Raw genomic sequence first — 25,280 nt, 5'->3', positions numbered from 1 at the left:
AAGGAGCAGTCATATCCTCAACTATCGAGCAGTAAAGATTAACCAACCTACAATCTTACAGGCTAGGGATTTATTCAGGAGAAAACATCCTTATCTTTCCGATGATGCTATTAAAGGATACTTTCCGGAAGTTAAGAATCCTCAAGTAGCAATAATTGAGGTTCCTAGAAACTTGGTTACTGAGTATTAATCTTTACTTTTTTCCTCTATGCTTCATATACGTAGTAGGCCCTATTGTATCTCAAACATATCAATCTAGTTAGATATTTAATTCTGTAAAGCATATCAGAATATAGCATTTTTTTGGTAGTGGTCCATATGAAACCTATTGTTCGCAAATTTGTCAAATCGCTACGTATGTTTTTCGGCTCTCGGTTTATCAACATTTTCTGAGAAGCGAGTGCAGGCTCCATATGATGACAGAGTCATTTGATTTACTTGATCAATTTTTTCAACTGGGACATAAGAGTATTTTTTTGATTGAGGAGGTGACTGACTCCTAATATAGATGAAATATAGAAATGTATCATCAATACTATTAGTTAAAAATTGATTGTTCTGTGTATAAGTTTGTTTGTGTCTGAATATAAAGATGAAATCATGCTATTTAAACATCCCATTGATAGAAATCAGGGATGTCGATGTGGAAAAACGGTAGATTAGTACCTGTTGCTGTATATACTTTATAATTACCTCCCCTCATGGTCGGTAGTTCTAAGTCATCCCCTGGTATTCTTGCCAAATGGTAGCTTGTATGACCTGCTATAATTGATTCATCACTATATTCTTCATTAATAGTACCGAAACCAATATTAATTAAACCTTTCTTAATCCATGGAGAAACTATACCGGCAAAATGAAATTCAACTTGTCTATCAGCATATTTATTAATTGCTTTCCGGAGATCAACCAACGATTGTAAAGCTGTAGCATCTACTTGAGCGACTTGTGAAAAATCTAGACATAATACTTTTAGTAATGGTCTATCATCTCGCTTGGATACCGGTACATCAGGAATATGGGTCTCTTCATTATCGTTATTATTTTTATTTCTTCTAAAGCTGAGTTTCTTCCAAAGCTTTGAAAAGTTTGGAGCTTCCCATTCACCGGGATCGTTCCATGGACGATCTGACTTCTTTCTATGACGAATAAGTTGACCACGTTTAGTTTGCTTTTTAATTTCCTCAAATATAACATCGTAATGTTTGGAACAATTCATATACGTGAAACTATCAGTTAATCTGTAAACAATTACACCAGGTGGAGGCGGTAGAATGATGACATTAGGATTCAATTCTTTGGTATATGCATGATCAAACGGTAGCCATTTTGTGTAATAACGTATCTTACTTTTACCTTGGATGGAAGATATATCTGAAAACAGCTGATCCTTTAATGTTTTTAACAACGGAATATGAAGAATTTTCAATTTTTTATTATGATTAATAGTATCTGCTGAAAGAGATAGATTAGAATTAGAAGAATAATCTGTAACTTCAAAACTATCATCAACGCACCCATTGACAACTTCTGCAATTTCAACTCTACCTAAGAATTTACCTGCTGGGAAAGCAACTTTCAATACCAAAATCGCACATGACCAGCACATCGCGAAATATATACCATTTTCAATAGAGGAGAAGACAGTAATGAAAACGGTGACAATAAAACTGAAACAATCCAATGGGTTCATCTTCCAAAAGTTCCATGTAGTATGGTATGATGCAATTAGATCTGAAACAGCATGAATAATAACTGCAGATAGAGTAGCTTTAGGAATATAAAGAAAGACACCAGTTAAACAGTATAGAGCTAAGAGAACACAACTACCAGTAAATAATCCGGATAAAGGTGTCCTAACCTCACATTTTGCTTTCAACGCAGATCTGGAGAATGACCCAGTGGCAGGATAGGCATTGAAGAAAGTACCAATTAAATTTGTAACACCAATAGCAATCAATTCTTGATCTGGAACAACCTTGTAATCATTGATTCTACCGAATGATTTGGCAATGGCAATATGCTCTAACAATAAAACAATAACAGAAGCAGGTAGTTCAGGAGCAATTTTGCTAGCTAACCCATCGGGCAGTTTCATAACACCGACTTCTTTTAGACCCTTTGGAACACTTCCCAAAATACTAATTGGTCTTTCATCTTTCGTCTTACCTTTAGTAATGGACCATGCAATAGCTGTGAATACGATAATAATAACCGCATTTTTAGCAGCTTGAGCGTAGAAATAAAACTTCTTTAAATAAAAATTTCCTTTTTCATTATTTGCAAACCATTTATCAGCCATCCTTGGGCCCATATTACCACACCACCATTTCCACAAGTATAAGATAAATAAGGGAATCAAACCAAACACTGCATCCAATTTCGTGTCAGGAAGATGTTTTAACGATTCAATAATAACTTTATATGTAGAAGTTCTTGTATTAACTTTACTACCATATCCCATCAAGGCAGGGATTTGACCCCACATAATATTCAAAGCAGACCCAGTCATAAACCCTGTGACTGCATTTAAAGAGATTAATTCGACAAGGAAACCTAATCTTAGAAACCCAATACCAGCAGTGATGACACCACATAAGAATGCCAAGACTGTGGCAATGACAGGAGCAGTAATATTTGGATCAGCTTCTGGGTATTTAGCAAGAACTTTTGTAATAACTTTGCCCGTTTCCAAAGACATGACAGCGACTGGACCAATACAAACATCCTTTGAGGTGGCAAAAAGAGAATATGTGAAAGCACCGATAAAGGAAGAATAAAGACCGTATTGTGGTGGTAATGTGGCGATTTGAGCATAAGACATTGATTGTGGAACTAAAACACAGCCAACTGTTATACCTGCAATTAAATCTGATGAGAACCATGCAAGATTATAATGTGGTAACCATCTAATGATGGGGAATATTGATAATGCATATTCTTTAACACTTTTAAGGGAAAAGTTTTCCTTGAGTGAATGCCTATAGTAGTCTTTAAAGGAAATAGCGTGTTCTTCGAACGATGGAATTATTACAGAATCTGCGTTAAACGTATTTATTTGGATTTGATGGTTTTTTATAGAATTTTTCTTATCTCCTGTATTGTAAGTGTTACTGAACTGTACGTCCAGGTTGTTCGTTTCTAAATCTGGACCATGATTTGATTTATTATTTGTTTCTGATGCTTTATATTGATCATACTCCAATTCCAAGTCAGCTAGGTTTTGAGATGAGGTATCTGAGTTTGGAAAACTTGGTAGCTCATATTGATTCTCTATATCATTCGTATTATTTTCATTTTTTTGGAAGGGGATTGTTTGATTCATTCATTGTTGAAAAAATGATAATGTATCTTTATAAATGTAAGTTCTGTTGAAAACTTGTGGGTTGATTGCTAATAAATTGCAATCAAATTCAAATAATGGAGTAAATAATTCTGTACAGTATTTTATTGACCTCTTGTCCTAAAGATTTTATTTAACGATGATTGAAAAGAAATACAAATATTACAATTTCAAATTATATAATTTGCTTTATATTTTACAAGATTGGATTACAATTCCAGTTGAATTACCTGCACACAACAGGAACTAGAAAATTTTGAGGGGAATGTGCTTCGAGTCTTTCAAATTAGAAAATGACAGTTTTTTTTCATTATATTATTTATTACTTATTACCTTTGGAAATATCACACAGTCCCACAACTGTGGCTGTAGATTCTGCTGAACCGTGGTGCACAGGATACCGTCTGGTTAAAATATTTTTGTCGGCCTTCGTAAGCCACGGAGTTTCCGAAAAACAAAAATTGCACGTGAGTCATGCTCGAGCTCGCGGTCTAATTCTTTTTGTCTTTGACGCTCGATGGACTCTCTATTATGGATAACGGAACCAGCCTGGCGTAGTATTTAGCTGCATACAAAGCCAAAATCGTCTTCACTGACATTAATGTCTTTTTCGAAAACTTGCTAAAGTACGTACGTAATAGCTGCACTCTCAGCCACAAACACTTAACCAAATTAAATCCGGACGAGGGGTATTTACGTACGTACATAGTCATCTGACCTATTCCTAATACAAACCTTCAATAGGTTCATCTACCTATTTACGTAACATTAAGTAGTCATCTTGGCTTCAATATTTTCCCAAGAAACATTGATTTGTTTCGGTAGATACAAGATTATAAAATGATTGAGTAGAAGGGCAGTACCAGTAAGACACAGAATGTAACATTAATAGACGTCTTTCCCAATCCTGCGGCAGTACAGTCTTTAAAAATAGTCAGAACAATATGGTACAAATTCACATACGTGTACGTCCTGCTGTTCTTAAATAATGTAACTCCAACTTTTGTAAGTCCAATCAATCAGCGATAAGCGTTTCATTAATTAAGAGCATCCGTCATTGGTGGCGGTGGCGGTCAGGAATCTAGGTCGGTAAGCTTCTTTCATGAATTATGCATAGAAAAAATTTGCCTGTAACTGTGGGTATATCCAGCCTGTTTGACTCAAGAAATCTTGTGTATAATGCCTTCGGATGAATAAAAGAAGGAGGGGGATACAATCATGATGAATCTTCTTCGGACTACACAGGTCAAGAGCCTTATGAGTTTGTTAAAAATTGAGCCAATTGAGCTTCTTGCTTTTTTGAAATTCAATATTATTGTCATCTTCATTCTTAATCACATAACTATTACTACATGCACGCCGGTATAATTTCCTCAGTTGCCTTGACTTTATTGCGCTCGATCCGTTAATAATCTCATCTAACTGTGCTTCATTTTCGAGATTCAAAATCGGATTGGTAATCGCTAAATAGTTCCATGTTCTTGCAATTTTGCTTCTCAATAAATTATTTATCCTCTTTTTCGGTATATCATAGCCCATAGCATTCATCGGTATTTCTACAATGGGTGATGGTAATCGCTTCCCGTTGGAACATAAGCTCGGATTCAATGATAGAAATATATAATGCTGGTAGATTTTCTTAAAGATCACTTGGAAGTCTTTTTTCTGAGGGACTAATGATTGAGTATAATTTAAATGGCTGAGAAGTTCTCTCAACATATTTTTAGAGTTGCTGCTTTTATTCCACGTTAATATTATGGAATTCTTCTTGGAGTCTATCTTAGAGTGGTAAATATGCGGCCAAAATGTAAGGAGGGTAGAATATTGTCTCTGAAATGGTTTTAAATGAGATGCCAGGTCATTAGTCCATTCAAAATAAGTATGATATATTATTGATTCCAAAGTTTTATTCGATAGTTTAGATTGACCGCTAGCTTGAGCTTTCTCATAACTGTTTATCAACGTAAGTAAGGGAATTTTAAAAGATTTCGTCGCTTTGATATTTCTAGTAAGGCATTTTCTTTCGAGTTGGGCCAGTGTATTGCTATGTAAGGGAAGATTTTGAAGAGAACTTAATAGTGTCTTTGTCAACTTACTATTGAGCAGCTCCATTGAATAAAGGAAGTGGTACAAAATATCTTTCAATTCTCAAGATAATTGAAATGTAGACTTTGTTGCATCATATAACATGATCGTCTTGAAGATACTTGATTTAGAGTTCATTATGTTATGCTGCCGAAGAAGTTCGGTCAGGTTACGCACGTACCTACGAAGGGGAATTTTCAGATGGCGGCCCTTCGTCTTGTCCTCAAGATAAAAAAGCCAACACTTATCTTCTAAATACGTGATCTAACTAATCAAGTATCTCCCCAAACGTCGAACATTTCAGTGCATTACGTCAAGTTGTAGAGAGAGTACATCAACTTCTAGCTCAAAAAATATCTTCCTTCGAAGGAAGGATCGTGATCAGTCAGGTAACTTCTCAACTACGTACTTTGTCCACAATGTATTGTTATATACTTCTTTCTGAAATGGTGAAGATGGTATCACGTATTAGCTGGTCGGTTCTTGACAGGATACCTCATTATTAAAGTATTCTAGATGGTACAAAATGCAATTTTTATATTTATTTTAACATATTTACAAGGTTTATCTATCAATGTATATGTGTGAGATGGCCGATCTTCAAAGTGATCTACATATGTAGGACAATATATTATCATTGCTGTGAACATTGAGGTGGTCCTTCTCGATCATAATTGGCATCAGATTGGTCGCCAGTGTCATAAGCACTCCTATTGTTACTTTCATTCAGAGTATCTGGTAATTCTTCAAGAATATCAAAGGTAGTAACGGTCTCCGTATTTAACGGGTCATCTATTTTCCATGAATTCATCATCCCATTTATTCCACTAGGAAGGACATTTCGTAACAGCTGAATATCAGATTTTTCACTAAACCAATTATCAGGTGGAAATTCAATCTTGATAATGACATACAGATCTCCGAATTTGGATGCTTGTGGATTAACTGGCCATCCTTCCTGTTTGATTTTGATAATATTTCCTGGTCTTATTACTTTTCCTGAAGGTACTGATAAAGTAAGTATTCTACCATCTAATGACTTCGATAAAAACTTATCCTTAAACCCTGTAAGTGCTTCTGCCAATGACAGCGATAGGTACATGACGAAATCAGTTCCTTTTCGTATAAAATGTACATCTGATGGCATTGTTGTATCTTCTTCAATGACAAGTATAATATCGCCTGTCTTTGACTTTCCTATTTCTTGGTCCGCTTCATTTTCTATACGAATAGTGTCCTTATTTTGTAAGCCACGAGGAACTGATACGAGAAGTTGTTTGTTTTCAGATAGCAAGCCTTTCCCATGACAATTTTTGCACTTATTTTTCTCAGAATTAGGCTTAGCGTATACTTCCCCCTTCCCATGACAATCTTCACATCTAATCTTATCTGTTGTAACAAACCCAGGTATTAACATTCGAGTTCTTTCTTTATAGCCTAGCCCATTACATTTTTTACATTCTATTTCATGTGGAATAGTTACATTTCCATTTTTTCTACGTCTCCAGCCGAGACCCTCACATTGGACACAAATGATATTCCTTTTCGATTGGAACTTAAAAGTTTTACCATTATACAGTTCTTGAATTGAAAGTTTCAATGGAATTTTTACATCTTTGGATTTATCATTATCGAAAGCGTATGAATCATAATCAGGTTGATCAGTTTCGAAATTGAAAAAATCATTTGCATTTTGATTGTTATATTCATTCTCATTTGCATCACCATATAAATCGTAATGAGCTCTTTTTTCCTCATCACTTAGAATTTCATATGCAGAAGTAATTTCTTTGAACTTAATTTCATTTTCTTCACGGTCATTTGGATCCAGAACTTTGTCGGGATGGTATTGTAACGCTAACTTTCTATAGGCTTTTTTAATCTCTGAATCAGTTGCGCTAGATGTCACACCTAATATCGAATACAAATCTGCCATTTGAAGCTACCAGTATTATTGATTCTGGAGAGCCTTGTTGAATGTAATGTGATGTACTTGGTATGCTTGACAAGTTAATAACGATACTTGTATGATCCAATAGTGGTTGGATCATTTAATTTCATATAGGATGCCCGTCTTCTACGTACGTACGTAGGCTTTCCCAAGTTCGATGACTGAACGGAAAAAGGTTAACTAACACAGCGGACAAGAAATGAGGCGCTGGATTCTTTTTCCATTGAGAAATTTGAAAGGAACCGATTTATTTCGTACGAAAATTTCTTTTCTGTTAAAACATCCCCATCCCTTAACTTTCTTATATATTCACACGTAGGTAAATTTCATTACATTCAATCAAAAAAAGTAGAATAGTTACCTTCGAAGAAATGAACATTGAGAATAGAATATATATATATATGTCGAATGAACCGTCGTTGTCTAGGAAGCATCAATCCTTTCTGAACATTTGGGACTGTCAAAATATTGTATCTCTTGCTGAGGTTTAGGAAAATGAAACTTCCATGTTTCAATAGTAGAAAGGTGATTGTACATTGAACCTTTCTCTATTCAACCTAGTTTTTGAAAGGAAAATTCTTTATATAAGTTCTTCCTGGAAATATACTTATAAATTTGTTTATATTTAGTTGTTTGCAATAAAACGACTATCAAAAATTGGTTTGTTGCGAACGTAAAGAAATGTAAGAGAAAAAGTAAATAAAATTGATCAAGAAAATATATAGCATTTTGGCTTATAGTATATAAATCCAGATGGAGTACAAGGGCCATGGGGGTTCCCCCTGTCTGTCTATCTGAGAGTTAGCAGTGTGATCTTGAATGTCAGTATTGCTGTTCATGTTGTAGCGTTTATTGATCATGTAACGGTTACTTAATAGTGTATACATCTGATCCACTATATGTACTTGTCGTTATGTATTTTATGTGTTAATTAGGAGCCTTTCTAATTTTGTATCTTATTACAGTGTCCATTTATATATTCCGCGCTGCAGTTCAAAGGGTTGATACGGGCTATATATACTCACTCACACAATATATATATATAAAGGGAGAAATATTTTTCTTCCTGTAAAGGTTATTCTACATTTATAGTTGTCTACAATAAGTGTCATTGTAAGGGGCCAGTTAGAGACATTTCACCAACTTGCTCCTCTCCCCGGACTTCCTTTACTTTTGTTTTCGTTGTTGATGATATACTCGATTAGTTGCCCATTGCCTCTTCTACTTATCTTCTTGCTACCTTTCTTTCCCAAAGGACTAATCTAATTATGATTACCTTGGGTGTGGGTGAACGGGCATTGCATAGAATATTAAGTAAATAAGATTAGCCGCCGAACCCTCTCCGGGTGTCAAATATTTCCGAAGCGGATAATAAACAGCGCTTCCCGGCCTGTCGCTTTTTAAAATGCGGTCCTTCCGCACGACTGTTTCATAGAAGATTATTTCTCTGCTTCGTCCTTTCTGTCAATTTTCCGCACAAGCGACTATGTATTATGTGAACAACAGACAACTTAACTCAGTTCTTTAAGAACTGACGTATAGAACAAAATAAATACTACAAAGTTGTAAGACTCTGAGTCTCTTAGTTTTCTCAATAATGATTATAGCTCTAAATATTCATTTTGAGTTTTAAAGGTTTTTCTTTAAAAGTATATAAACTTCAAAGCTTTTCGCTCAATCAAAAGTCGTTATTTCTCTTTCTCTCTCCTATTAAATAATCCCATGACCTAAATTTTTTTCCGTACGGTTTTTAAATTTTTTGTGAAGGATGACGCACAAATAACTTCGCTCAAAGTGTGACCAACATTCGACCAAAGAGGAAAAAATAATTTGAAATAATCCACGTCAATTGGATTATATTTAAGCCTAGGAAAAAGTCACGTCTCCTTTTGCGCTACCTATACTGTTTCCTACCGTATTGATTGGGTCATTGACGTTTTTCGTAAACTTAATATACGTAATTTACATTGTTGGATAATAACCATTACGTATACACTCTTTTTCTATAACGCCTTTATTTGGTTGTGACATATCTTCGATTCCCATATATATAGAATATAGACTATTCATTTGAAGCCAAGATGAGTGTTGCCTCTATCATTACTTTCCGTCGTTCGACTTCAACTGCTGTAACAACAAACTTCGCAAATTTAAAACAATTAAATAAAATGGCTACATGTACTTACTCAATAAAAGCTAATGTTAGTAATAGCAATAGCAATAACATTAAAACAATTAATTCAAATCAAGTCAAGAAATCTCCTCTAATAATAAAAGCTACAACTACTGCTATTCCAGAATATCAATTTTTCGATGCTAAGAGAGCCTTGATGACGAGATCGATATCTCATCATAGTTTGAAGGTCGCTAAGGGAAAAGATTTTGCTCCTGCTGAACAACTGACTTTAGCAGATTTAAATGAAAATGTATTGAAGGCTAAATATGCTGTTCGAGGTTCTATCCCAATGAGAGCTGAAGAACTAAAGGTTCAACTAGAGAATAATCCTTCTACTTTACCTTTCTCTCAAATAGTGAATGCCAATATAGGTAATCCTCAACAACTAAAACAAAAACCTTTAAGTTTTTATAGACAAGTTCTATCCATATTACAATATCCTGATATATTAAAGGAAAATGAACAAAACTTAATTGATGCAAAGGTCTATAAGAGGGATGCTATAGACCGTGCTAAACTATTGTTAAGTGAAATTGGTGGTTCTGTAGGGGCTTATTCTGCCTCTCAAGGTGTGTATGGTATTAGGAAAACTGTCGCTAATTTCATCACAGAAAGAGATGGAGGTGAACCTGCTTATCCTGAAGATATTTTTTTAACCGTCTGGTGCTTCCGCTGCTGTTGCTACCTTTTATCCATTCTTTGTCAAGGTCCTAAGACAGGTGTTTTGATTCCAATCCCACAATATCCACTATATACTGCTACTTTGGCTCTAAACAACTCACATGCTTTGCCTTATTATTTAGATGAGAAATCGGGATGGTCAACGAATCCAAAAGAAATAGAAGAAGTTGTCCAGGATGCTATGGAAAGGGCTATCAACCCATCTGTCCTTGTTGTAATTAACCCGGGAAATCCAACTGGGGCCGTTCTAACTGAAGAATCAATTGAACATATCTTTGAAATCGCCGCTAAATATGGTATCGTTGTCATTGCCGATGAAGTATATCAAGAAAATATTGCTGATGGTGTTAAATTCTATTCAATGAAAAAAGTTCTAAGAAAATTACAAAAATCTCATCCTGGTAAATTCGATAATGTTCAATTAGCTTCATTACACTCAACCTCTAAAGGTGTTTCTGGTGAATGTGGTCAAAGAGGTGGTTATATGGAACTTATTGGATTTACTCATGAAGTTAGAAAAGTTATTTTGAAATTAGCTTCCATTTCTTTATGCCCTGTTGTCACTGGTCAGGCTCTAGTTGATTTAATGGTCTCTCCTCCAAAGAAAGGTGATGCATCTTATGAGCAGGATCAAGCCGAAAGGAGACATATTAAATCTGAACTAAGTATCAGAGCTTCTCAACTTTATGAAACTTTTGTCGGTTTAGAAGGCATTGAATGCCAAAAACCACAAGGTGCTATGTATTTATTCCCAAAATTAGATTTACCGTTTAAAGCTGTACAAGAAGCTCAACATTTAGAAATGACACCGGATGAATTTTATTGTAAATCATTGCTAGATGCTACCGGTATCTGTACTGTACCAGGCTCAGGGTTCGGTCAAGAGCCAGGTACATATCATTTAAGAACGACATTCTTGGCTCCAGGTACGGAATGGATCAAGAAATGGGAAGCGTTCCACAAAGAATTTTATGACAACTATAGGGATTGAAAAAAGAAAGAAAACATGTATTTGAGAACACATCTTTGGAAAAATACTTGCTTATATTCATCTCTTCATAACAATTAATACCTTCATGCAACAACGAACTATATACATAAACGAATATTATACTTATATGTACCGTAATGTAACAATAGTAACTTAGGTCTATTTTTTTCTTCGCGAATAAGCGTCACCCATTTATAACCACGGGTACTCAATAATTGCTTCCCTTCATTTGAATTCAATACAGATAGTGTTCAAAATATTTGCATTCTCTGTAAGGTTTGAAGAATTTTTTTACTTCGTCCCAGTAGATGTTATATATATTTACTTTAGAAAGGTAACATTTGGTTAAATCTTCCTATGAAAATGTTACCAACTAAGATTCATATCCCATTGTCAATACAATATGTAAAAACGAAGAAATTAGGATTGGCCATTGGAAATAGACAGACGGAAATGTCGAATTGCTGATGTTATATGCCACCAATTTTTAAGTTATTCTCATATGATAGCGCCATAAGCTATTAAGTATGCTTTGAAGAACATAACGAACGTTACTTGACGCGTTCCCGATGTTTTGACATTTCATCAACTTATAATCTAACATTTTAAAGTTAATTAATAATGATGCATTAAGAAGGCTACTGAATACACCAAATCATTGAAAACTCACTAAAGGAACCAATAACCTTACATATGAGGAGCACATAGCAATTGAGACAAAGGAAACATACTTATTATTCTTTGATATCTTCATAAAAAAAATGGATGCTATATCCCAATTCCAACGTATACCTTTAACGAAACAGAAAGATTTTAGTTGGGTATTCTTAGTTGACTGGATCCTCATTCTTATAGTAACATTATTTGTTATATTCTACCTCAGTAGGACTTTAGCCTATGGAATAAGTTTTATACTGGAGTGGTTTCTGTGGAAGCGATCAAACGTCAAAATCAATATTGAATCGATTAGGATCTCCCCGTTAGGTGGTAGAGTGTTTTTCAAAAACGTTGTCATTATACATCAAGATTATACGATCTCATTTTTAGAGGCAAATGTTACATGGAGGTATTGGCTTTTAAATGTAAGAAAGTCAGGATACGATACACCTGAGTTGCCAGACAAAGCTTCAGCAAACAGTGTGAAACTGCCGTGTCGTTTTTTTCTAGAGTTTGAAGGATTGGAAATTTTCGTTTACAATAGAGGGGTAGCTTATGATAATATTATTGGACAGTTTAGTAAAGAAGAGAGAAACCAATTCGAAAAGTTTCTAAATGAGCAAGTTTTTACAGACTCTAAGGCAGAGGTGAGTAACAGCGAGAGTAATTCTGAGGAAGATACTTTTGAATCGGCAGGAACGTTTAAATCTGATTCATCTACCACAAATGACAGAGTTTTTCAAGAAGAGCTGTCAGAACGGCCTCAATTTCTAGATTTTCTCCCAATTGATTTCAAAGTATCCCACGGTTCTTTAATTATCGGGAATAAGTTCACTCCTTCCTTAATGATTGGAAGTTGCTCGAGCTGCACAGGGATGATTGATGTTTGTCAACCCAGTGAGAAGCTAGATCTTTATAAGCTAAGATTTCTTTTAGATTTCAAGACGTTTGCGATAGATATTAAACAAAATATTGGCTTTAATGAAGAGTTCTCAATGAAATTTAAAATCGACCGTAATAGAGTTTCAAAAATGTGGCAACAGTTTAATAAGGTTCTTCTTACATGTTATTCGCACATGAAGTTATCACATCTTAGAAGCAACAAGGTTTCTGAAGAGGATCCCTTTTATGAAAAATGGCGTGGATTATCGTTATACAGAGGAACAATTTTCGGTAAAAGCAATGATGACATTAATGATATCGATTTCGATTTTGCTAATCATGAGTATGCAAAATTTAGTAGTATTGTGAGAACGCCCCAGGCTATTTTCACTTTTGAATGTGACATCCCAGGCATTGTACCGCATGGTGCTCACCCAACTTTAACGGCAACAGATGGTCCAGATGTTGGTAATAGCGGAGCCCCCCCAGAATTCTCCCTAGAGATTCAAATATCGGGCGGCTCGATTTGTTTTGGTCCTTGGGCACAACGTCAACTTAACTCGCTAATCAGATTACTGTCACCCATAGCCTCCAGAAATGCAAAACCTACGAAAAGACTAACACCTGGTTGCACAAGAATCTATACACAGTTTAAAACAACGATATCCACCACGGAGGAAACGACGTGGAGGATTCCAACCAGAGAATCGAGCAAAGATCCTGAATTTTTACAACATTATAGAGAAACAAATGAAGAATACAGACCTTTCGGTTGGATCGACTTGAAATTTTCAAAGGATACCTACATCTGTTCCACAGTTGCTCAATGTCCTACAAAGGAAGGCTTCAAAAATACGCTAGATATACATTTGGGAGATAACGAAATTAGATCAAGTGTTAACCATGATATATTATTAAAGTGCAAATCGTTCAATTTTGTTATGGATATAGGATTCCCACTAGGCTGGAATGAAGAAGCAACTTGGACTATCGATTTAGAGTCTACTCAGTTAGAAGCATTTATTTTACGGGAACATATCACACTAATAGCAGATACTTTGACAGACTTTTCATCCGGGGAACCGACTCCTTATGAATTATTTCGCCCATTTGTTTATAGAATCAATTGGAAAATCAATGGGTATTCACTTTACTTGAACGTCAATGATCATAATATTGTTAACAACCCTTTAGATTTTAATGAGAACTGTTATCTATCCTTCCATGGTGATATTCTACAAATTGACTTAGTCGTTCCAAAGAGAGAAGTATCTGCGGGATTTACCGAGGTATCTTATACAATATACACTCCAATGTTCCGACTTGTGTTAAATACACCACCTTGGAATACTTTGAATGAATTCATGAAAAATAAAGAAGTCGGAAGATCGCACGACTTCAAAATAACAGGATCTTATCTTATATATTCCGAGTTAGACATAGATAATGTCGATACTATCATTATCGAATGCTCAAGCCAGAGTACAGTACTGCAATGTTATGGTTTTGTTATCCGTTATCTGACCAATGTCAAGATGAATTATTTTGGTGATTTTTTCCATTTTGTTACTTCTGAAGAATATACAGGTGAAATTAGGGCAAACGAAGTTCAGAACCAATTTACCGATAGGCAATTATACGAAGACAAAGCATCGTTATCTTCATACGAATCAATAGAGACGAGCAGTGTCAGGAAAGAACAAACCGGAGACTCAAAAATCAAAAGATCCGACCTTAAGCGTGCTACGAATGAAACTGATTTATGGTTTACATTCACTGTGTGGGAAGGTGCGATATTACTGCCAGAGACAATATATAATTGTGATCCATGTATTGGACTACATTTTGGAGAACTTCTAATCGATTTCAGAAGTTGTAATTATTATATGGACCTACTAGCAAGTATGAATGATATAAGTCTTAGGCGCTATATCGGCAAACAACAGAATGAAATATACGAGTCAGTTCGGCAAGATAATGGGTGTGGTAATAAAAAATATGGATCTTTAAGTGACATGGTAATACATGCGCACAGGATGTATGGTTTGCCGCCATTAGAACCTACTTACTTTTGTCAGTGGGATTTTTCATTAGGCACCTTAGATTTAAACTGTGATATTTCATTTTTGGAGGGCTTTATAACGTCTTTCAACAAGATCAGCTTTGGGTTAGTCGATCTAGAAAATATACTACTGTACGAAAAGGAGGTCATCGATGATATGACATCACTTACTGTAGATGTGAAAAAGATCTCAATTATGATAAGGGAATCAGAAATGGACACTTTTCTACTTTGTACTGCTGAAGAGCTTTATTTTAGTAATATAAACTTTGAAAATGAAAAATATTGTACAAGGCTAGACTTAAGAATCCCAATCTTTAACCTTTTCATGTATACTATGAATGGGGCTAAGAAGGAGAAACTATTTGAGTTTGAAACGAAAGTCAACCTGAGCAATTTTGAAAAACCTAATGATATTGCTACACATAAATCAAAACAGCAAGAGTATATAACGCTACATGATGCCCCTTATCATCGATGTGCATTTATATTACCGCCATCGTTGCAGGATTCTGAAATCTATCAAGACTTATTTGGCTCTATTGCTCCGTCTTCATCATTACCACCTCTACCAATCCCTTTACTTCCAGCCACCATTGATTATATAGTCGATGATCTTCTGGGTTGTTTCCCTGAGATATTAGAAAGTGAGAACCCGTTCAGGATTCCGTTTAGCCCAGCTACCAGTCCAAAATTGGGGAATCCTTTTGAAGGTTCCGATACTGAGAGCGATGAAGAACTTGATCCCTTGGAGTTCAAAACAGAAACATCGGGGGATTCAGAAACCTTCGCTTCTGATAATTTTGTAATAGATATCAGTTATTGCTCCCTAAGTATCAATCCACGTCTTTGGAGCTATTTAGACAATTGTCGAGAGCATTTTTGCTCCCAAGATATTGTACAAATCCTTGATGATATTGAAATCGGCATTGTGAATCACTTAAGCGATTTGCAAGAGGGAATAGAAACTGCTCGGAATATTAAGCTTCAAATTTTATACCTGGATCTCTTTTGGGGAGACCGGCAGAATGCCGGTATAAGCTTATATCTTGATAGGATTGACCTTGAAATGTGTCAAAAGATGCTCGAAGAAAATAATGAAACAAAGATAACAGAAGTTACATTTCTAAACAAGATTCGTTCTGTTAGAGCGACTATTAATGAAGCATCATCGGTTGGTAAAGCTGACGAACGACCACCTGCTTTATCATTAGTTATAGAGGGGTCCGAAATATGGTCCTGTATAACCAATGCTCAAGTAAACTCACTTAATATTTTATCGGCTGATATTACTATAGATGAAGCGCAAATCGATTGGCTTTTTCAGTATATCGACAAGCAACTTACGTTAAGTCAAGAAATTGCATCAGCCCTACAATCTATCCAAGAAAGTCGGTCGACTACAAGGAAACAACTTGTTTCAAAATTGGCAGTTGCTAGCGAATACTATCAAATTAGTCATGATCCTTACGTCATAACGAAACCAGCATTTATTACAAGACTATCGAGAGGACATGTTAGAGAAAATCGTAGCTGGAAAATTATAACAAGGCTACGTCACATATTAACTTACCTACCAATTGATTGGTTAAGGGTTATCGATGAGATGAGAAATCAACAAGATTCTCATACCTTGCCTGATCCGGGGAATGCTTTTATTTCCGTATTCTCTAATTGGAGAAACTGGGAATTCTCAGATATTGCTAGGTCATATATATACAGAAACATGTTTTCTGAAGGACATTCGAAGAAGCAAGAGAATTCGATGGAGAATTCTATCAAGCTAAAACTAGCTTCTCTGTTTTTTACAGTATACAGTACTGGTTATGAAGTGGAACATAATTTTATCTTAACGAGAACAAATGTAGTAGTGGAAACCCTTCCTGCAATTTCCGACTCTTCAATAATACAAGAAAAAATAATAAACGTGACAGGTAGCTTAGGTACTATCAAAGGTAAAACAAGTCACAAACTAATAAACTTGAAAAAACTTTTACCTGAGCTATCAATGAAGAAGAATCTAAAGCCATCAACACCGTTTCTGAGATGCTTTAAGTTAAATATGTTGCTTTTGTTTGAAAGGAGCGAGCTACAGTTTGTTCTCGGCGCCTCAAAAGTAATGTCGAGAGTTTTCGGTGGGAAGCTAAGTATGCTATGGGAAAGTCCAAAAGATTTGGCAAGCAAGGCTATTTCAATGACGGTTTATGCGCAGCGGTCAGAAATGTGGATGAAACATCATAATATCATTTTAGCAGAATCACAGATGAGAGAGTTTTCAATCATTATAACTGCTGAATCATGGTCCTATAAACCTACCGTTCTGGTTAATCTACAATGTACTGATATTCACTTTCGAGCCATGACAGCTACCGATGTCCTTGCAAAATCCGTCGGGGAAATAATTGAAAACATTAAAGAGCTTGAAAAGTTGTTTTATTCAGATAGTGACTCTGGAATTCAGCAAATATCTCAATATCCTGTCATGGAACAAAAAATTAATATGGTTTTGACCTGTTATTTCACCAATGTAAACCTAGAAATTATGCCCCTTTCTCCCTTTTCTTTCCGACATAATGCTAAACAGCTGGATATATATTTCAACCGGCTCGGTTCGAATGATTTAGTCCTTAGTGTTTGGGATACCGATCTTTTCTTAATTTCACATCTGACCAAAGAAGAATATTTTAGATTTTCCTTTGGTAATATTCAATTGAAAGGTAATATACTAGAAAACCCTAACTATACTATTAATATAGATGTTTCTGCATCAATTGTTAAGTTGACCCTTGGCGACATTAGGCGGTTAATTCCCAGCTTCTTGCAGGATGAAAAAATTCTTATCGAAAGTCTCGAGCAATTCAGTTCGTTAAAACTCTTCCAAAGGAAGAAACCAGCTCCTTCTACAGAAAAAAGTGGAAGAACAGTCACTTGGTCGCTAGAGTCGAATATTAACTACTTTGGTCTACTGGTTCCAATTTCTTCAACATACTTTATTCTGGAGCTACATATGCTGCTAATGTCCCTAAATAAAATTCAAGGAATCTCTTCAAAATACAACGGCTTGTCAGGCCAATTCTCGATCGACAATGTCTGCTTCCTGTTAAAAGAAAAATCATTACCTGCAGATCTTTCTAAAATACTAGATTTTTCTATCAAGGTTTCCACATTACAAAAATTGAAAGTAACCCCAAGATCGTTTCAAATAGAGAGTCCACATTTTAGGGTTTGCTTATCTCCAGGATCATTGGCTCACATGCTTTGGCGTGGGAATCAAGCACTTACAAATATTCGGTACTACAAAGAGCACACTTCAGTGGCTTGGGAAAAGGTCATAAACTTTAAAAATACTAATAACTCAGCTGAAGTTCAAGCTGACTTTCCATCCTTTCATGTCTTATCTTATAATTTCTGTGTTGGTTGGTTATTTTCACCAGAGTTTGACAATGAACCAGGGTTGATTATTGGGTATAGCAGATTATTCTCAGCATATGAGAAGAATTTTGGAAAACTTACTTTGATCGATGCCTATTTTTCAGTAGCTAATGGGAAAACTTCGGATACCTTTTTCTCCAAGGGCCACGAAAAAGACAGATATAATAGAAGCTATCTTCCAAACATGCAAATCTCTTATTGGTTAAAAAATGAGGGCTTATTAAGGGATGTTTATCTTAGATTCCATGGAGAAGCATTGGATGTCAATTTCTTGGCCTCATTCATAGATGTGATTGAGTCGTCTCTGGAATCGATCCAAAAATTCCAAGAATTGAAAAGAGACTTAGTAGGGACTGCAAGCAATATTAAAGAGCAAACACAGTCCACTACTCAGGAACCTATAGGTGATATTTCTCCTTTTTTTACCGGAATAAGATCAATAAATTGCCAATTCCAATACGATGGTGGGGTTTTTAAGGTATTTTCTTCCGCCGAGGCAAGTAATCATTTAAAGCCTTCATTTGAGATCAAAAGTCCGAATGTAATAATAGATATGAATTACAAATATAACGAGAAAAAGACGCAAACCCCAACTTGGATAAGAACGTTAATCACAATCAATTCTACTCATAACACGTTGTTCGCGAAATGTGCTCCACTTATTGCAGAATTCTCGGAGGGTATCCAGAAAATGGTCAAAAGGCATAGTTCTGATCGCGAACCAAGCGGGACCAATATATCAAAACAAAACATTGATTATAAACGTATGCTCGACTCTTTCGATGTAGCTGTAGAAGTAATATCAGCTAAACAATTGCTGAGTCTTTGTTGTGAACCAAGAGCCAAAGTACAGGCTGACATTGGGTTTCAATCCTTTACATTTACTGTTACAACAAATGATTATGATCCAGAAGAGCCGCTCATATTTGCACTGTCTGTTGAAAAGACCGAAGCATCAATCAAGCATATTTTCTCCAGAGAGGCAAGTACATCATTTGGGGTTGACTTTATTGACTTAACAGTGATGTTCACTCACCCGAACTCTATTAACATTCTTGGAACTGGTCTAATTTCCGATGTTCACGTTTTTTTCAATGTTAAACAATTACAAAATCTTTATTTATTTTTAGATATTTGGAAACTAAGCAATCTCTTAAACTCGAAACCAATGAATGAAGTTGTGAAAAGTAGAACTGATCTTAAGTCATTATCAAGTGTACAAAGTAAGGACACAGACTCTACCATTCCATGGTGCTTTACTCTGATTTTCAGCAACATTAATGGTGATGTCGATTTAGGACCTACATTAGGAGTTCTTTCATTGCACTTTAAGAGGACATGGTTTGCGACGGACCATTATAAAAGTACTAGGAAGGTTTTACACGCATATACCAAGGGAATAACATTAACTTCGAAAGGACGACTAAGTGGGATACTAGAATTAGATGGTGCGAGCTGGATTTCTGAAGTAAATTGGCCGATATATGAAAACATAAATGATTATCCACTAGTTTCTATTTCACTAAATATAGACCGCGTTGAAACAAAAGTGGCCTTTGATTACCATATGTTTTTAGTTGGTGCCATTAATAACATCGACGTTCACATTCACAGTGAGAAGGACATCAACGGAATCAAACCTGATCTATTGAAAGTCAATGTCATATGTGAGGCCATTAAGTTATGTTCGACTGCATTGGTTGCAGCCAATATTCTCGATATTTATAATACAGTCATGCGTCTTCGCCAAGATAATAAAATATCATATATTGAAACACTTAAAGAATCAAATACGTCAGAACCTCGGCAGGCACTTGATTATAAGGACATACTAAGATCGTTAAATCTGATCCAGACGGATGTCTCTGTCGACATCTATACGTTGAATATACAAATATCACCCATAAGTTTATTTGATGCAGAAATTTTAGTAGTCAATATAGAAAATATATCTGCACGTTCGGAAACACATGCAGGGAATAAATTAAAGACGGAATTGGAAATGCAAGTGTATGACGCATCCGTTGCCTTATCAACCTCAAAAGAAGAATTGGATGAAGATATAATTGCTACTATTTCGGTTGAAGATTACATGCATTATGCCGGCAGGATCTCTGGCGGAGTGATTATCGAAGCTCCCAGGCTTTTGATTGCCATGACAACATACCAAAAGGAGAAGAGCGATATTTTAGAATATTTATACACCTGCTCTTTTGGAGATAAAATTTCTGTCCGGTGGAATCTTGGTCCCGTGAATTTCATTAAAGAGATGTGGGCGACTCATGTAAGGGCTATGGCCGTTCGTAGATCACAAATCGATGTAACCTTTGGCCCTGTGTCAGAAGAAGATGTTGGAAAGCGGATCAAGAAAGAAGAAGAGTTTTCAAGATTTCAATATGTCCCATTAGAGGAACCCCGTATTGATATGCCACAGATTAGAGACCTGGGAGACGCTACCCCACCTCTTGAGTGGTTTGGTCTTAATCGGAAACGATTTCCTGCTTTCACTCACCAAACTGCAGTCATTCTAGTACAAAAATTAGTCCATACTGCAGAAAAAGAATATGGTAGCATTTTAGGGCATTCGCAAGCAAAGAACACAAATTAAAAAATTCTTTGTATTAACTATATATATAATATTATATCGAAATATATACACTATTGTTCTATATTATACGATGTCAGCTTCTTTTAGGAAATCTTTGTTTCTTATGGCGGCACTTTTCGTTTTATTATCCCGTTTATATATTCCTATCAATTGCTGCGCCAACTCAAACATGTTATTTCTCAGGGAAATGACTATAAATTGAGCATTTTTGGTGCGTTCTTTGATGTAATTTGCTACAATAGACACATTTCTAAAGTCTAATGCGGCATCAATTTCATCCATGACATAAAGTGGTGTAGGCTTATACTTATGAAGAGCGAAAACTAGAGCTAACGAACTTAGAGTCTTTTCTCCACCAGAAAGATTTGCAATGTTACGCCAACTCTTTTTCGGAGGCATGACGCTAAATGTTACTCCTTCAGAAAATGGGTCTAAACTATCAATCAGCTCGAGTTCTGCATTACCTCCCATCGTAATCATTTGATACATCTCTTTCAGAGTCATAGATATAATACCAAAGCCTTGCATAAACTCGTCGTACCTTTTTTTCTTTAATTCGTCAAGTAGTTTCTTAAGGGCTTCCCTTCTCTCAACGGCTTGGTTTAGATCCAATTTTCTACTATTGTAGTCAGCCAGTCTCCGCGCATATTCTTCCAGAACATCTATATTAACGTTGGTGATAGCAACATATTCTTCCAGTTGTCCAATCTCAGCCTCTAATGCTTGTACATCAATTTGCAAAAGTTTCGCCTTTGAGATCCTGGGGATTCCTGGGGAAAACTCATCCGCCACATCGTCAATTTCCATTTCTGCTTCTGTTGAATTCTTCTCATTACGCATATTATTTTCACGCACAACCTTGTTCTGATCCTGTAGTGGAACACCGCCTCCATGTGAAGTTCGATCAACCCCATTGATGCTATTATTGTCTCCTTCGTCGCCAAAAATAGTAGTAGTATTTCTCAGCTCTAAAGCACGTAATTGTTCATCATATTCTTTGATCACTCTCTTGATATGTTTTAATAAATTGTTCAACTTTTCTAATCTATCCTTTACATCTATTTCATACGATTTGAATTTAGTACCTTCAATTTCAGCTTCATTTATTTTCTCTTTTAAATTACAACATTCTATTTCAAGTTCACTGTTTTCATTTTCTAACTTAAGGAACGTTTCATCTATACTTCCTAAAGAACGCTCAACACTTTCCATCTCTTGAGAAAAAGAATCCATCTCTTTAGAACAAGTTTTAAAATCTAACTCTGCGCCTGATAAAGCCTTTTCAGATCGCCTTATTTCATTCTCTATTTTCTTCATAGAAGAAATGCCTCTCTTCTGTTTCGATTTAATAATATCGATATTTTGTATTATTGAATTCACTTTTGAGTTTTGCATTTGTAAGTCAATTCCTCCGATTTCCATTATTCTTTTTTTGAGCTTATCGATCTTCTCACTTATATTCTTAGTACTATCTAATAATAGTTGATATTCTTTTTGTAGAAGGTTCAATTGGTGTTCAATTTCAACTACTTCATCTTTATTTTGGGTATGTCTCTCATAGAAAGTTATTTTTTGCTTGAGTTGATCTTGAGTTGATTCCAATTCCTTACTAGATATATCAGTATCCATCAAGCACTTTGATATTTCTAGTTCCAGCTCAGGTTTGCGATCTTTTAGGCGTTGCAATGCTTGCTCCATTTCGAAGTAGGTATCGTTAGCAAACTTGAAGTTATTTTCTCTTTCGACAAGTTCTTTTTCAATCTTCTCTATGTCGTCGTTACTGTAAATATCTATATTTTCCTGGCCTTTTTTTCTTAATTTCATTAAACCCTGTGCCGTTTGTTTACCACCACCCGTAATAGTACCAGAGATATCAATCAACTTCCCATCCATAGTTACAACCCTGAAACGGGTTGCACCATATGCAACTCTATTGGCTTGCTTTAGATCTTTTGCGACCAAGGTATTTCTTAAAACAGAATAGAATGCAGGAATAAAGATGTCCTTATCTGGTTTAACCAGATCAAATAACCTCTTCACGTTTTCAGGAGTTTGTATTCTTTTTAGTATCAAATTCCTCAATTTTTCCAGAAGAATAAACCTTGCGTAGCCCAATTTATTCTTTCGAAGATATTCGATACAGTGTTGTCCACATTCAACGGAATCAACCACTATATCATCTAATCTGGCAGAAGCCGTTGATATAGCAATATCATACTCATTGTCAATGACACCCAGATCACCCAACCGTCCGTAGAAGCCTGATATACGACCAGACTTCTGTAACTTGTGAAGAGCACTTAAAACTTTACTTTTATTTTCTACTGTTGCTAACCTAGATCTTGCGTCCATCACCTTCTGTCGTTGCGTTTGTAGAACATGTTGCATATCTTTTATTTTGCTCTTGGCATTAGCACATTCAGATTCACCACGGTCAAATTCAGTTGAGATAGCTGAGAACTGTACTTTAAGATCAATCAACTTCTCTTCTTGATTTTTTTTGTTTTCAAATTGGCATTTTAAATCATTTTTCAACTTCTCTATCTCATCCTTTAATTTTGATTGGTTCTCTTGTAATAATGAAATTTGGGACTCAGCGACCTGAATTTCCAATTTTTTTTCTTGAAGTTGCTTCTTCCATGGCTCAAGTTCCCTTTCATGCTGTGCAATTTCATTTGAAATGTCCGTTGTTTTATCTTTCAATGACAGCTTTATCTCTTCTAAAACATTCTTTTCCTTTTTCAATTCTGAAAGCAGAGATTGTAGATTAGATTCTCGCTCCTGTTGATCAACATTTAATGTTTCAATTTCGTTTCTGTAGTTCTTTAATAGTTTTTTACTTTGTGCTATTGACTTCGAAGCTTTCTCTTTCTTTCTGGTATAACTTTTAATTTTTTCTTCGAGTGATGCCTTTTTGTTTTGTAACTCCCTCTTTTTTGAAGTATTATTTTTCATATCTTCCTTTATGGAGACGATTTTCTTATTCATTTGTTTAAAATTATCCTCCAACTTATTTGTTTCTCTTTGAGTATTTTCAAATTTAGTGGACTCATTTTGATACTCCTCTTGCAATACAGACAGTTTCTGTAATGTAGAAGCTAGTTTTTCATGTTCCTTAAGAATATTATATTGTAATAGTTTCGATTTGGATAATGTTAATCGTCTTTCCTTCTTGACGAACTCTAGTGCTGCATTTTTACTACTTTCTAATGAATTTTTCTCACGTTCAACAATTTCAAATCGGTTTTCCTTCTCAATACATATTTCATTCAGTGTGTCCACCTCTATCGTATTCTTTTCAATCGATGATTTATAATCTGCTGTTCCTATTATATCTTCTAAATATTCTAATAATCCATCATCTCCCTCTCTTTCTGCCTTTGGTTTCATTTGCGCAATATTCTCCACTTCACCTTGCAAAATTAAGAACCTTTTATGGTCTAAATCGATTCCTTCCTCCTTTAAAAGTTTAGTAACCTCGGTATAACTACTTTCTTTCCCATTAATAAAATATTTCGAAGAATTATTTTTAAATGCCTTCCTTGTTATAATCAATTTTGGTTTATTGTCATCGATTTTAGATGATCCATTCGATTTATCTACGACATATTGGAACTCAACGTCCACAGAACATGATGGTAAATTAGGGAAAGATTCCGATTTATGAATTAAATCAGATAATCTGTCCTGTCTCATTTTATTAGCTCGAAATCCAAAGACAAATAGCATAGAATCAATAACATTTGACTTACCTGAACCATTGGGACCTACTACTGCAGAAAAATTCGTATTGAACGGTCCAATTACTTGCTCACCGGCATACGACTTGAAATTATTTAATACCAATTTGTTAATAAATAATCTTTCCTTTTTAATTTGTGAATTATATAACTCTTGTAATTTTCTGATCCTATTATTTTTCACTGGAGATAATTGGATCAATTCCAATTTTCTAGTCGGAGATCTTCCCGGAGATCTAGGTGGCGATTGAGAATATACTTTGATATCTCTTCGCCCTCTTGATGATGATGATGATGTTTCTGGTGGCTGTAAACTAGGGACTTGTAACGAAGATGCGGAGACTGTTGGTTGTGAAAAGGCATATCGATTATCTGATTGATGTAAGATAAGTTTTCGAGGTGTGTGTGATTTACTAATTGCTGGTGGAGACAACGAGACTGCTGATTGTTGATGTTCAAACCTTAATGGGGATTCATCGTCTTCTCGACGATTTTCCTCTTGTTGTTCGGGGGTATGTGATTCTAATACCTTTTGCCTCTTTGGTGAGGGTATATTTGTTGATTCAGGCATTTCCCTCTACGCCACAATGCTTTATATGGAAGCCGTTTGTTAGGTGTAGTTGGCCAATTCGTATAGGCTACTAATAATGAATAGCAGAGTGGTCTTCTACG

General features: G+C 35.4%; 6 protein-coding genes across 6 annotated transcripts; 2 read left to right on the top strand and 4 right to left on the bottom strand.

Moving 5' to 3' along the window:
* Positions 1–607: 607 nt before the first annotated feature.
* Positions 608–3,325, bottom strand: SUL2 (sulfate permease; the record flags this gene model as incomplete). The annotated part of the gene is made up of 1 exon (XM_003668432.1): positions 608–3,325. The coding sequence occupies one exon, from the start codon at positions 3,323–3,325 to the stop codon at positions 608–610; it is 2,718 nt and encodes a 905-aa protein (XP_003668480.1).
* A 1,284-nt stretch (positions 3,326–4,609) lies between these two features.
* On the bottom strand, positions 4,610–5,455 carry GEP5 (Gep5p; the record flags this gene model as incomplete). The annotated part of the gene is made up of 1 exon (XM_003668431.1): positions 4,610–5,455. One exon carries the CDS (start codon positions 5,453–5,455, stop codon positions 4,610–4,612), a length of 846 nt encoding a protein of 281 aa, XP_003668479.1.
* Positions 5,456–6,062: 607 nt separating this feature from the next.
* On the bottom strand, positions 6,063–7,364 carry XDJ1 (Xdj1p; the record flags this gene model as incomplete). The annotated part of the gene is made up of 1 exon (XM_003668430.1): positions 6,063–7,364. The coding sequence occupies one exon, from the start codon at positions 7,362–7,364 to the stop codon at positions 6,063–6,065; it is 1,302 nt and encodes a 433-aa protein (XP_003668478.1).
* Positions 7,365–9,460: 2,096 nt separating this feature from the next.
* Positions 9,461–11,227, top strand: ALT1 (alanine transaminase ALT1; the record flags this gene model as incomplete). Its single annotated transcript, XM_003668429.1, has 1 exon — positions 9,461–11,227. The coding sequence occupies one exon, from the start codon at positions 9,461–9,463 to the stop codon at positions 11,225–11,227; it is 1,767 nt and encodes a 588-aa protein (XP_003668477.1).
* A 761-nt stretch (positions 11,228–11,988) lies between these two features.
* Positions 11,989–20,868, top strand: CSF1 (Csf1p; the record flags this gene model as incomplete). Its single annotated transcript, XM_003668428.1, has 1 exon — positions 11,989–20,868. One exon carries the CDS (start codon positions 11,989–11,991, stop codon positions 20,866–20,868), a length of 8,880 nt encoding a protein of 2,959 aa, XP_003668476.1.
* A 63-nt stretch (positions 20,869–20,931) lies between these two features.
* SMC4 (condensin subunit SMC4) lies at positions 20,932–25,179 on the bottom strand (the record flags this gene model as incomplete). Its single annotated transcript, XM_003668427.1, has 1 exon — positions 20,932–25,179. The coding sequence occupies one exon, from the start codon at positions 25,177–25,179 to the stop codon at positions 20,932–20,934; it is 4,248 nt and encodes a 1,415-aa protein (XP_003668475.1).
* Positions 25,180–25,280: the final 101 nt, after the last annotated feature.

This window comes from Naumovozyma dairenensis, chromosome 2 (assembly GCF_000227115.2).
Source record: "Naumovozyma dairenensis CBS 421 chromosome 2, complete genome".
NCBI classification, from domain to species: Eukaryota; Fungi; Ascomycota; class Saccharomycetes; order Saccharomycetales; family Saccharomycetaceae; genus Naumovozyma; species Naumovozyma dairenensis.
This window is presented reverse-complemented; position numbering and strand designations above follow the sequence as displayed.